Source organism: Chanodichthys erythropterus, chromosome 20 (assembly GCF_024489055.1).
Source record: "Chanodichthys erythropterus isolate Z2021 chromosome 20, ASM2448905v1, whole genome shotgun sequence".
Classification (NCBI taxonomy): domain Eukaryota; kingdom Metazoa; phylum Chordata; class Actinopteri; order Cypriniformes; family Xenocyprididae; genus Chanodichthys; species Chanodichthys erythropterus.
Window position 1 is genome coordinate 28,077,317 of NC_090240.1, and position 13,930 is coordinate 28,091,246.

Here is a 13,930-nt window from a genome sequence, read left to right on the forward strand (position 1 = left end):
TCTCTCTCTCTCTCTCTCTCTCTTTCTCTCTCTATTTCAGTATAGTTAAGATACCCACAAAATAAAGATGCAAAAATATGTGGTGGTTAGAATGTCTTTATTCTAAAAATAATGTCTCAAGTATACAAGTCTTTATTTTATTATCTGATCTTATTGTTATCTTGTCATATTTACATTAGCAAAAGCCCTTAGGCCATAAATAGCCAAACTCAGCTGAAAGATATTTTGCATTCTTTTTTTTATTATGACATCAATGTGTGGGCCTCATTGTTTGGTCCTGAAAAACGAAGCTAACTCAATGAATGAAATGTTTGTTTCTCAGTGAAAATTTAAATGCGGTCATGAGTCTCGTGACTGCACATAAAAGAGATTCAGATCTACTTGTAATAAACTTCTTTTTTGATGCTCTTTTGTGCACCTTTATACTTTTACTTTAACTGTATAAAGTTTTAAACTTTGTTAACGTGAGTTAACAGAAACAGAATGTGAATGAACTCACAACGTCCCAGAAGGCAGAGCTTGACTCAGGAGAGAAGATGTAGGTGGAAACAGGATCTCAGCCACTGAGACACATTCCCATCCCACATCAGCTCAGGCATCCAGGGAGTGGGACGCATAAAGTACTACATGCGATCTTACTGTACACTCTGCAGATGAGCTAATATGATATTGAGTGTCACGAAAGAACAAAAAAGTTCTTGAGTCAGCTCAGTAAGTGAACAGAGACACAAGTATGATCTAATTGTGGTCATGTTCCCCAGCGCTTCAGTATCCTGAGCGGTGCATATGACATCAGCAGCGCTGCAGTGCCAAGCACCAAACTGTACAGCGCATGGCCTGAGCCTGAATGAACCGCTTCCTCCACCACGGACGGGACAATGAAACCTCTGTCCCCATGGACACAGTAAGCTGGCTCTGTTCATACAGAATATCTCTGAGGGTTTTATCAGTTCTGTCTTAAAGTGGCACTACAGCTTGTTTGAATGAACAGATGCTGCTGAGATACTGAATCTTAAACATAACTGTATAACTGCAAAACATGTTTTCTAACATTATATTATTGTCAAATTTAATTCTTTATTTTATTATCTGATTTTTTTATTAATTATTATCTTGTCACATTTACATTAGCAAAGCCCCTAGGCCTTAAACAGTCAAACTCAGCTAAAAAGATATTGATATTTGATTGTAATAAATATTATAGAAAAAAAAGAGAAATTAATTTTAGTTAGGATTTTTTTTTTACCATGCATAATGCTTGATGTTTATGTTCATAACTACTAACAGTCTCTTCAATAAGGCTCATAAGTCTGTTTATATCTGTCTGCATTGTTGACACGGTCTACAATGACAAGTGTAATTCAGATGAAGCAGCTGACTCACAACTGCCAGCTCAAGTCAGAGGAGGATGACATTATCATGAAACATACATTGTTTATCTGACACTGACATCACACTGTTTTTACAACCAGTCATGGTGAAATGCAATCCCAAATAGCAAAGCCTTATATATAGATACAAAACATTTTAAAATTTACAATAATAATATATAATATTTAAAACTAACTAACTAACTAAATAAATGTGTATTCTATTTTGGTTTGGTATAAAGTATGCTAAAATAATGTAAAAACAAAAAAATATTTTCTTACCCGAATTGATATTTCAGTGTTCAGTACAGATGGAGGATCTATTTTTAATTTACAAAAGCATCATCATGTTCTTTATCCATGTTTCGTCTCATAAGCCATGACAGTCTGTCGAAAACCTTATTATGACAGAAAAGGAGTCTGCTAGTTTGTTCAAAGAAGAGGCTAAAGTAAAATAACTTCTCAGAGGGAAAATTCTACACAACTGTCCAAAATAACAAACAGCGCTCTTGACTGATGTCCCAGTCACCACTGGTCACATGACTGATGACTGTGCGGCTTCTTCAGGTCATTTAAGCATTGAAAACATCGGTAAAATCAGCATGATTAGTAACTTTATCACACTGGTAATGGCATTTGTTTCTATTATCTTTATAATGGGACTAGTGGAGAATATGCAAAGGTTTTTCATGTGTTTTGTTTTGAAGTCAATCATATGACATTTAAAATGTCCTATTATTTCTGTATGGGTCAAATATTAACAACACCTGAATTTTTAATGATACTTTACATTATTTGGTATGTGCTTTCATCTTATTGAAATAAACTAATGATTATACAGAAGTAGCGTGCCCTTAATTTGATCAAATAAAAGTACATTTTTATTTAATTACATAAACCTCTGAAAAAATGTAAAACAAAAATAAAGAAATAAATACATTCATACAGAATTTACATTTGCGTATGTTATGGTTTCATGGCAGAAGTGTTCAGCACATGCAGTCTAACATGGCTGTGTACAGGGCTGCATATTTGGACATGGAAATACTGATTTGATTTGTAACTTCTCTACAGTCTAAAAAATGCTGGGTTAAAAACAACCCAAGTTGGGTTGAAAATGGACAAACCCAGCGATTGGGTTGTTTTAACCCAGCAGTAGGGTTAAATGTTTGCCCAACCTGCTGGGTAGTTTTATTTAACTCAACTATTATTTAAAAATTGCTATATGGCTAGCTTAAAATGAACCCAGAATAGTTGGGGAATTAAAAACCAGATGCAATTAGAGACAACAATGATAGACAAAAGGTGAATGTTTATTAATAAGCTTTAATATTTTATTAATATAAATTTAATAGTTTATTAATATAAATTTATTAATAAGCAATTTAATAAATGTTTATTGTTTAATATTTATTCATTGAACATTAATAAATGTTCATTTCCAACATACTTTGGGTTAATTTTAATTAAGCAATACAGTAATTTTTAAACAATAGTTGAGTTAAATAAAACTACCCAGCAGGTTGGGCAAACATTTAACCCTACCGCTGGGTTAAAACAACCCAATTGCTGGGTTTGTCCATTTTCAACCCAACTTGGGTTGTTTTTAACCCAGCATTTTTTAGAGTGTAACAATGTTAACAAAGACCATCAAAATAAATTGTGTGATGCTCTTGTAATTAGTTTTCATCCAGCCATATGCAGCTCGTCAGCACTGTGTAAAATCACTCAAGCCCAGCGCTGCTGCAGCTCCCACGCTTTCTCACCGATCCAGTCCCGTGTTTTCCATATTGCTGTGCGCTCTGCAGTCAGCACTTCGCACAGACGTTCCAGTTTGGGTTGGTTCCGGTCCAAGTACAGCTGTGTGTCTTTCTGCAGCTGCTGAAGTACTCCAGGCCTGCTTTCATCCAGTGTCACGTTGGAACTCAGCATCGGGTTAAAGCGAAAATACACATTTGGTGATAAGAGGTCATCCAATAGAGTGTGAACACCTAAACATGGCAATATAAACAATATCAGTATATCCCAATTCTTTATTTTTTATTGTTTTAAGGGAACAGCAATATGCAAGTGTGTGCAAAAGAGCATCATACTACACTCTTAAAAATGCTGGGTTAAAAATGGACAAACCCAGCAATTGGGTTGTTTTAACCCAGAGGTGGGTTAAACCTATTTTGGGTTCATTTTAAGCCAGCCATATAGTAATTTTAAAACAATAGCTGGGGTTAAATAAAACTGTCCAGCACGTTGGGGAAACATTTAACCCAACCGCTGGGTTTGTCCATTTTCCGCCCAACTTGGGTTGTTTTTAACCCAGCATTAGAGTGTACTAGGGTAACCACAAAAGAGAACTTTTTAAATTATTAAATAATTGTGAATTGTATATTTTGCACAATTAATAATTGTAAAATGATTCTCTGTAATATTAAAAAGAGTAAAATTATTCTCATAGTGGTACCAGACTAACCCTCAGTATCGGTGGCACTGCAGATCAGGTTGCTGATTTTGGCTCTTAAACTAGTGGAGGTTGCAGGCCCTCTTCTAGCGTTGTCATAGCGACCAGTTCCGAGTGACAGCACACACTGGAAGTGCTGATTGGGCCACAGCAATCTGCTTTCATGGACAGCCAGAGCACAGGGGTTGTTGAGGATAAGACCACCATCCTGGAGAAAAAAGATGGAAAAAGGCCTGAATACAAGTATATTTTGAGTCCTGAAATTTACTAGCTTACTACAATTGACTGTTCTGACCTGGTGTATGTCACCATGGAGTGGGAACTCCTGGAAATATCCTGGAGCAGCAGATGAGGCGCGGACAGCCTGCCACAGCCGGTACCCTGATCCTCCGGCATAGCGGCTCAGTCGTCCTGGAGCATGGTTGTAGTTGCGGAAGATAAATGCTTTCGGACTTTTTCCCCAGTTCACTACGGCACTTACAGCAGACACCTGCAGAGAACAGCAGTCAGGAAGGAGATCTTAAAAGTTCATTTGAAAAAGACAGATGGTATTTTTTATTCACCTTCGGGCTCAGCTCATCTCTTGCTGTTTTAATTAAAATCTCCTCCCCCATCTTCTCCCTATGATGAACATATAGGTATAGTTAAGAAAGCATTGCAGGCATTAATACAGTATAGTTTTCTACTTCCACTGAGTGTTTAAATCCAACCTTAAGATCATCTCCCATGTTTCTGTGTTGTAGTATGAGTGTGTCCAGCCCATCTTCACTGTACCAACCAGGGGGTTTTGCCGAAAAACGTCTGTCCCAAAACGATGATACATCTCTTCACATTCATCTAAAGAGATACGAGCTAGACCCACCATGAAAGCCAAAACTGCTCCTGTACATCAAACACAGACATAAAAAAGAGATTGATTAATATATATATATATATATATATTGCATAATAATAATATTTTGCATAAAATTTCATCCTTATCACAAAATGAATCCTGACAATATGTCTTGTATTAATTTATAAATAAATAAATAAATAAATAGACATGAAATACTGATTTTAGTTTTATTAAAATGTTGAAATTATTTTATTAGAGGAGACTTAAAACTAATAGAATGTAGGAAATCTGTTGCCTGGGACAGTGGTCAATTATACAGTATAGAGGTCTCATACACATTAAAATATGAATTCAGAATGCTGCGATTGACCAATCAGAATCAAGTATTCCAGAGAGCCATTTAATAATACACATAATATAGATTGTCAGTATTTACATTATATGTACAGTGCTGGTCCAAAGTTTCAGGTCGGTAAGCCTCTTATCCTTACCAAGGCTCCATTTATTTGATCAAAACACAGTAAAAATAAAAAAAAAATATGTCATAATATTGCTATTTAAAAAAGATCTGCTTGGTTACAAACATTCTTCCAAATATCTTTCTTTTTGTACAGCAGAACAAAGAAATTCATACAGGTTTGAAGCAACTTGAGTGTGAGTAAATGATGACAGAATTTTCATTTTTGGGTGAACTATCCCTTTAATGAAAAAAAACAAAAACTTTTGATCGGTAGTGTAAATATGTTCTGTATTTCTTAGAGCATAAAGGCTTTGTTGTGCATTATTACCTGTGCTGACTCCACATATATAGTCAAAAAGTTGATACACTCGCTTTCCTGTTTGAGCCTCCAGCTGTTTTAGCACATGTAGTGGAACTAACCCTCTGTAATGCAAGAAACAGTTGTAAGAAAAAGCCATGTTGGCATAAACTCTATACGAGTGACAAAAATAATTGTCATTAATAATTGTTATATTCCATAAAATTGCTCATGTTCAGTATTCCTAAAAAGTTTTTTTGGAAGACATATTGGATTATGTCTTATATTTTTTAAGTTTTAAAGGGAAAAAACTGTAAAGCATGTTGATTAAATGTGGTGCTTCGTACTTGGTTCCACCTCCGTCAATGGAAAGCACTCTGACCCCACAACCTTTGACTGGATCCACATAGCCAATCAGAGCAAGAGTCTCCCTAATGGCTTCTTGAAGTTTTTCATTCATCCAAAAGATACGGCGTCGTCTAAGGAGATGCAGTGCTGCTTTTTCCTGGATTACATCAAGAATGTATACAATTACATGCATAGTTCTATATTTAGTTTTAAGGGATTTGAGTGTTGTATTGTATTACCTGCCACACAAGAGCTTTGCATGCTGGGTGATGAATGAGGTGAGTGTTCAGTTCCTCCACACAAGAAGTGATGGATGACGGTATGATAGCCTCTTCCAGCCTGTTCAGTAGAACTCTTGTCATCTCATCTGCATTTCTCCTTCTTAAAACCTAGAAAACATCTTTCCTACTATAATTAATCCATTACATTGATTTGGCAGTGCAGAAAACAAAAGTTTTCACACAGAATAAAAAAAATGTGTAGTAGATTTACAATCTTCACTCAGAAATTGCTAAATTTCAGAAATTATTACAAAGAAACAGCAATTAACACAAACATGAAATTTTGAAGTAGAAAGGCAAATATTGTCTTGAAAAGTGCACTTTTATCATCTCTTTTATTTACAACTTTGAAAAATCAATTTTTACAGTGTACTAGCAAATGCAAAGGGATGCATCGATATTAAAATTCTGGCCGATATGATGAGCTGAAAATTATTTTCATGTCTTCTCGCTGATACATGATAAATCATTTATCACGAAATAAATCATTTTGCTATAAGTGAATTTAGGCATTACAGTGTTAAAAATGGATAATAATTTAGAGATTTGCTGCAATTAAATTTAACAGTGTTTTTAAATTTTTTTATGTTTTTAAAGATTAGCTTTAAGTGAGAGTTAGTAATCTAAATATTTTAAAAACAGAGGAAATCAGCATGAACAATTAAATATCTAATATTGACCAATACCAATCATTTATAATATCTAATATCGGCAGATAACCGATATGGTGCCTATATCGTGCATCCATGGCATGGACTAATGAAAAACCATCCCCCAGTTTCACAGACAAAGCTTAAGCTAGTCCCAGACTGAAATGAATGTTTGAGCTGCCTTAAAGGGGTACTTCACCCCTGGAAAGATGAATGTGTATTTAAAATTGGTCATTTATGTAGTAGAAATGTGAAATTATTTTTGAATTTGGAGCTTTCTAGACAGAGAAAAGGCAGAAAATGTATTTTTGACTAATGTGGATGAAAGACAACAACTCCCATAATGCACTTGTTTTGCTGCCCTTGCGAGGCCACGCCCAAACCACGCCTAGCGGTTACAGGCGGCATTCAGGAAAATTCAAACAAATAAATCGTGAGTTAGTTCATACATTTACAGCGAAATGGTGCTAAATTGCTTTGTACCTGTACACCCAAAACCAGGAAAGGACAAGTACGTTTCCATCATTTTCCGATTAAGTTAAAGATTTGGAGCGATGTAAACAGTGGCTGCGGACCATCAAACACCCGAAGATTGGAGATGACACCGTTATAGAAAACCTAAAAAAACGCAGAATATGTAGTCTCCATTTCAAGCACGAGGACTACGAACCAAATATCTTTGCAATGAAGAGAACCATTCTGAAGGACACCGCGATAACATCTATATTCACTTTCCCAGAGGACGAACAGCCTGGCCTGATCTATGTCCGTGAGTAAAGGTGCGTTCACGTGGCCTCGTAATTCCTGTAGTTACGAGATTCTAGCTTGTAAAAAGCGTTCACGTCCTCGTGGAGCTCGTAATTACAGCTTGTAAGCTGGGAGTTTTCTGAAAGCTCCCAGATATACCACGTGGCCGCGCTGTACCACCTGACAGCTGTAGATTCATTTAGGCGTTGACAGTGCTGCCATGGAAACGCATAATTCCCAGTTCAAGGACCAAAAGGAAGTGAACAGCTCCGAATATAACGTCGCGTGTTGTCATTTCAAGATTCCGGTAAATACGAGGTGACGTGAACGCAAACGCGCATATGTATGGGCGTGGTGAAAAAATGCGGAACTACCTGCTATTACTGGCAGTAGTTTTAAGCCTCTGGCCAAAAAATCCTCCGATGACGCAAAATGACGATTTTTTGCGTCATCGGAGGCTTTTTTACAGAATAAAAATGCATAAATCTCTCATCTCGGGCTGATATGAAGGGGGAAAGCACGCCAATTCGAAAATACTAGTGGTATTCTACTAATACAAAGCTTAATGCTAAATCCTGAAGTAACCCTTTAACTGAAATCAACTTGTACTGGCATATCTTAATATATGTCAGTGCCAATGTTTTGTCTCAAGATGCACACAGTAATGTTTTACGTTTATAAATGCTACTTAAATACCCTAATTGAACTAAGGCCTAATCCTGGCTTAGTCTAAGCCCTGTCTGTGAAAGCAGGCCTATATCTGTCAGTCTTCACACAAAGCCAAACCACATATGAAACTCATTTCAGTCCCAAAATCCAACATGCTTGCATAGAGGTGATTGATTAAATGATGATTTCAGGTCATGTAAGACTCACCGTTTTATCCAGCATTTCCTCTGGGGTCTTTATGTGGTCACTACGTCTGCGAGAACTTATTCCTAGGTAGCTGCCCACAAAGCCAGGTAAAGTTGAGGGTTTCAACAGGCACTCAAAGAAGGGTACTGGTTTTTCCTGGCTCGCCATGTGCTCAGATGAATCTCTGTAACGTTCTGTGTATAGCTCTCCACCCACCTCCTCATTCTCCGAAGCTGCAGATCCTTTGAAGTATCGATTAATGTGGTTGGCCATGTAAGTGTAATTTTCCCCAAAGCGTGTGGTGAGGCTGCTCATGTGGAACAAGCCTGGGAATTTGGGCTGAAGAAGTGAAGTACGGTCTTTAGTTTTGTTTAGAGGGTCAAGTGAAACTGAAGTCTTCAGGATGTTTGTCTCAGTATGTGAAAACTGAGGTGATTCCTCAACAGTATCTGCTACTTTTGCCCCAAAGTATCGATTGATGTGTCTGGCAAAATGAAGGTATCCTTCCTCCCAGGAACTAGATACATTGTGATCAATCTCTGGTCTTGTACCCAAACTAATGTTTTGCTGAGCTTGCTCAGTTTCCCTACAAAGAACACTTTTATTACCCATAACTCTTCGCTTTCTGCTTCTAGACCTTCTGAACCCATCATCTGGTGATACCTCCACATGGATTTGCTTTGCTGGATTTCGAGAGAATACAGAGTTAATGTGATTGGCCACATAGCTGTAAGTCTCCCCAAATCTGTTTGCCAAGGAGCTGATGTGGAACAGCTGTAGTCCAGGATAGGCCGAGGTCAAATGTTGATTTGAGGATGTTTGATGGACCTGCTCAATGGAAGGCGTCCCTATAAAATCTCTGGACTCTCCAGAGCATCTCTCTCTCTGAACTCGTCTCTGTATTCTGGTCAGTGGTTCCTGCACTGCAGATTTCAACTCATTCTGCCCATAATCTATCACAGAGATCTGTTTCTGCTTAAAATACAAGTTAATGTGTCGGGAGAGACGATTGAAAGACTCTCCTAATCTTAGTCCAATTAAGTGCAGCCGAAAAGTAGTCCGGCTGTTCTGGTTAACTCCAATGGGTGCTTCTGCTCTGAATGTTTCTCGACTGGAGGTTGAGTATAAATGGTACATTTGAAGACCTGATCCATTCTTATATTTCATGTTACTGCTAACTGCTCCAAAAAGTCTCAACGTTTTTATTGATCTATGAGATTTGAAAGGTATTCTCCTTGAAGATTGAGGTGAGGAGCAGATACTCCTGACAAGGTGAGACACATTTCTGATGTTTGTGAGGATATACTTCATCTTGCACAGTTACCAGAGCCGCCCTAATCCCAGGTAAGTGGCCTGTGTTTTGTCAAGATACCAACCCATCAGTGAAGTGCCAACAAAGTCCAAGCGGATGATCTGAATGAGGACCGGATGAGCTTTGGCAGCAGGATCAGAATCATGGAATGTCTGAAATACTATGAAGCAAACATAAAAACATATTTTATACTTTCCTTGTGGTGTATATTTAAGAACAAAGTCAGTTCTTGAACTTCTTCCTACAAACAGAAATCTATAAGGATCAAAATAATGTAATCCATAGTGTTGATTTATGTTTGTACGCCCCCTCCTGGTCAATTATGCAGGTCGAATATGTCAATAAACAAAACAAATGAAATGTCAGAAATACATCCATGTCCAATGGTTTAACAAATTTATTGACATTTTTTAATTAAGTTTTATTATTATGGCACTGCAATACTCCATATTCAACTCCTTTGAAATCTGTACTTATGTTTCTAATTTATAATTTATAGTTTAGCAGAGTGAGTGCTATATATAAGCCATTCTGTGAATAAGAACAGGCTGACTATGCTTAGAACTGTGAAACAGGACACCAAAGTGTCAACAGTAAGTCAGAAAAATAGCCTGTTTAGCACTTCCATGAACCTCCAGTACATATTTATCTGTCACATGACAGAAAAGAAATGCCACTTGTCTTTGTAGTGATCTGAGGACTGGCACAGGCCTTTGCGTCACATTGTGTACACTCAGTTCCACATGTCAATTTCCACGTGCTCAGATTTGGTCACATGGAATCAACAAGTCTTCTATTTAAAATGCCAGACAGTCACCAATAAACCTAATGACTGTATTCTCTTGTGTAAATTGTTCATCGTGTAAAACATTAACAGTTTGTTAATGTATTGTGACAAGGCTGACCTTATATACCATAAACAACTAGAATTGAAATGCTACACAAAATTTAGCATCTATTCCCAGACCTATATTCATATATTAGAACTGCAATAGTAATGAAATGAAAACATTATAAATACATAATAGATAGAAGCAGTAAATATATTAATATAGGTAATACTTTAAAAGGTTTCATCTGTTAACTACACTAATTATCATGAACTAACAATGATCAATACTTTTATTACATTTCATTTAATCTTAGTTAATTTTAACATTTACTAATACATTTTTAAGGTCAATAGATGTATCTGTTAACATGAATGCACTGTGAACCAACATGACCAGTTTTATTAACCGACTTGTGATTATTGTGACTATTCTTTAAGTGTAAGGTCATCATAAAAAACATTTTATCTTCTTCACCAAGACAGAAGGTCAAGTCCAATTCAACAAACCAGACTTAACCTTGAGGGTGCCTTGTAGTTCTTGAAGCCCTAGCAAATAAACTAAAGATATTTTGTCTTACCTTTAGCTCTCTCTTCTGCTGAACTTGACATCAAGGTGATAAATAAACACTCACTTTCCTTCCAAAACACATATATTGCTGTATTACTTCCTGCGGTGTTTACACTTGTTTCTGTTGTGGTTTTTAATCCCGCCCTACTCTGAAAGTCAAATCCCATTGGTCGGTTTAAAGGAGTACTGACCAAACCCCTGGACATTTCTCATTAAAGCACAATCTGTCCTACCGCATCCCAACAGTTGATGACTTGTCAGGAGGTGTCTAAATTTAGAAAACGTACCCTCAGAGTTGTTCAAAATGTCAACACTCAGTATGAGTAATTTATTGTATATACAGATATCACATTGTTTTTCAAAGTTTAGTAATAGATCTTGATAAAAGAATTTATTTTAAGCACATATGGATATAATGGTTATATTCAGACTCTTTTAAATATTAGATGCAAAAAAGTAAACTTTACAGTAACAACAATTACTAACGATACATCCATTGAATTGATGATATAGCATGGAGTCCTTTTTAAATTGCTGACCCTTATGTCTTTTTTTTATCACAGCGTCCAGTGATGCAGCCCTCTCTGCCGGTCCACTTCAGTCTGTTTCTTGCAAACACCCCATAGGCGTGATCCATTACAGGCCTGATCAGTGGGAGAGAGATGAGCCATCCAAGCCAACCCAAACCCACAGCACTGTACATGACTGTAAAAGCTGGCACACCACGTTGAACCTGCCCTCAGAACAAACAGCAGCAATGAGGAATAATTAATAACATAACTTAATAACATAACTTTTTAGATAGTGAGAAAAACCAAAAATGCATAAAATACTTTTGAAACTCTGTGCTATTTAGATTTTTTACATGAGAGAAGTGGAAAACTCACCTTGTTATTTGTATCAATCACTGTCATTTCCTCCATTGCCATCTCATAACTAACTCCGTATTTTGTTTCGTCATATTCTGGCAGTGAAATGTCCACAAAATCTACTTTATCTGCTCTGTTTCTCTGAAGAAACTGAAGAAAGCGTATTTCTTTAACACATATTGGGCATTCTCCATCATACAGTACCTATGACACAAAACAAATACTTAATACACAGTTAGTGAAGCCTGGGTGGGCATATCTCTAGTTTTTGACATCTTCATTCTTGACTAGTCCACACAATGATAAGTACATACAATTCAAGCCTATATATGCGAGCATGACCTGCAGTAAAACGTTTATTAGGCTATGGTGGGCTTAAAAACATAAACTATGGTCATTGCTAAACTACAGTGAAATTAAGGATCCAAGAAAGAAGTGAGTTCTTCTCACCCTTACAATGTCAGATGATCCTAGTCCTCTGCCTTGAGTGCAAAGCAGTCGCTGTGAACTAACGACACTCGTCCTGGAACCGATATAACGTAAAGCTCCAACTAAAGCTATCCTGGAAGCCATTTCAGTCTTATAAATGGATTTGAGTGAGAGAACGCACCATTTGAAACATCTGCACTTTTTGATTTGACCTGACCGGATACGATGCCTGTCAGCTGATTCGCCAAGAACTTACACAACACATTTAGACACGATTTTATTCTCTTTAACTAGTATTTGCAAGCATGTGTGTTGGAGATGATTTAAAATTCATCGCAGTGTAAAGGTAATTGTGGAAATTTTAATCCTCCATAGTCCATATCAAACAAACGCCAGGCCAGTACACACGTGAGATCACCACCGACTTGCCTGTTCCTTGTTGCTTTTCCAAAGTAAAAGTCCCTCATCTCAAACTAAATGTAATTTATGTATTATTACATATCAAGACTAAAATATAAACGCATGACCTTATCTCACTCTTAATAAAAATATTGTGTACACTTAGGGGCGGTTTCCCGGACAGGGTCTAAATTAGACCTTAATCTAGACTAGTTACTTTAAATAATGGCTTTCTAAACAGATTACTAACACATGAACTATGGAGTCTTGAAATAAAGTAAGATTAAAACCAACTGTACTAATCTGAACTAGCATGACTGTTGCCTATAAAACATGGAATGTACCAAGAAAAGCTTAAAATTGCATGGAATTGACAAGCAAATCCAAGGAAAACAATGGCAGAAAAAAAAAAAAAAAAACTTTACTAAACAAAAGAAAACTATTTCAAACCAAACATCAGCTGTGGAATCCGAGTGGAGGAATGCCTAAAAATTTATGCAAATAAACATCTACAAGAACAATAAAACAACTTCTTATAATATTGAATCATCAGCTTTATTACCCTACTGTTTTGTGAAGTCTATGGGTTGACATTACAGTAGTTATTCAATACAGATGGTATGGAAGAATATAAAAGTAAAACACCCAAGGAGAGAGGTTTAAGACTGGCGGAGGACCTGCAAATAAAAATACTGACCAGTTCGATGAATTACTGACAGGTGTATGATTGAGAGCCAAAAACCTTTGGAGAACATACAGGATGACCACGATTTCCTGGAGGAAGACTAGAGCTACTCCAGGACTAAACTAAGGTTTAAATTAAATTTACCATGAGGCAGGTTTAACTTCAGATTAATGTTTCAATAAAACACCACACAAATTGATATACATCTTCACTGACACAATCCAAGTAATCCATGCATTTTTTTTAATCACAACATTAATCTTAAATCTCCTGGTAGGTTTAATTTAAGCCACAATTTAGATCTGGAGTTAAACTCTGGACTAGACCAAGTCTATGACTATTTAGAACCATGACTGAAAAATCAGATTTTTGTTAATCTGGTTTAAAAGGCCATTTAAGTCTAGGACTAGGCTTAATCTATGTACAGGAAACCGGCCCTTAATGCCTGATAAAGAGCCATATAGCTTGAAACTTCACGTTTGGTGGGAACATGCAATAAATAAATTTCCTAATTTGGACAGCCTCAAATGGACA

General features: G+C 36.7%; 1 protein-coding gene across 1 annotated transcript; it reads right to left on the reverse strand.

The window, feature by feature from the left end:
- Positions 1-90: 90 nt before the first annotated feature.
- On the reverse strand, positions 91-11,521 carry LOC137008879 (calcium-independent phospholipase A2-gamma-like). The gene is made up of 10 exons (XM_067370634.1): positions 11,025-11,521; positions 8,324-9,774; positions 6,009-6,158; positions 5,769-5,926; positions 5,452-5,546; positions 4,536-4,707; positions 4,389-4,446; positions 4,121-4,315; positions 3,838-4,033; positions 91-3,361 (listed from the first exon to the last, which is right to left on the reverse strand). The coding sequence occupies exons 2-10, from the start codon at positions 9,611-9,613 to the stop codon at positions 3,099-3,101; spliced, it is 2,577 nt and encodes an 858-aa protein (XP_067226735.1). The 5' UTR covers positions 9,614-9,774; positions 11,025-11,521; the 3' UTR covers positions 91-3,098.
- Positions 11,522-13,930: the final 2,409 nt, after the last annotated feature.

Bases quoted from the DNA above. Each gene is read 5' to 3' on its own strand.
- LOC137008879 (XM_067370634.1), bottom strand. From the start codon at position 9,613: ATGAAGTATATCCTCACAAACATCAGAAATGTGTCTCACCTTGTCAGG. The intron at 5,547-5,768 runs GTACGAAGCACC...CTTGCATTACAG, and splicing joins ATTGACGGAGGTGGAACCAA to AGGGTTAGTTCCACTACATG. The intron at 4,316-4,388 runs GTGAATAAAAAA...TGTTCTCTGCAG, and splicing joins GAGATGAGCTGAGCCCGAAG to GTGTCTGCTGTAAGTGCCGT.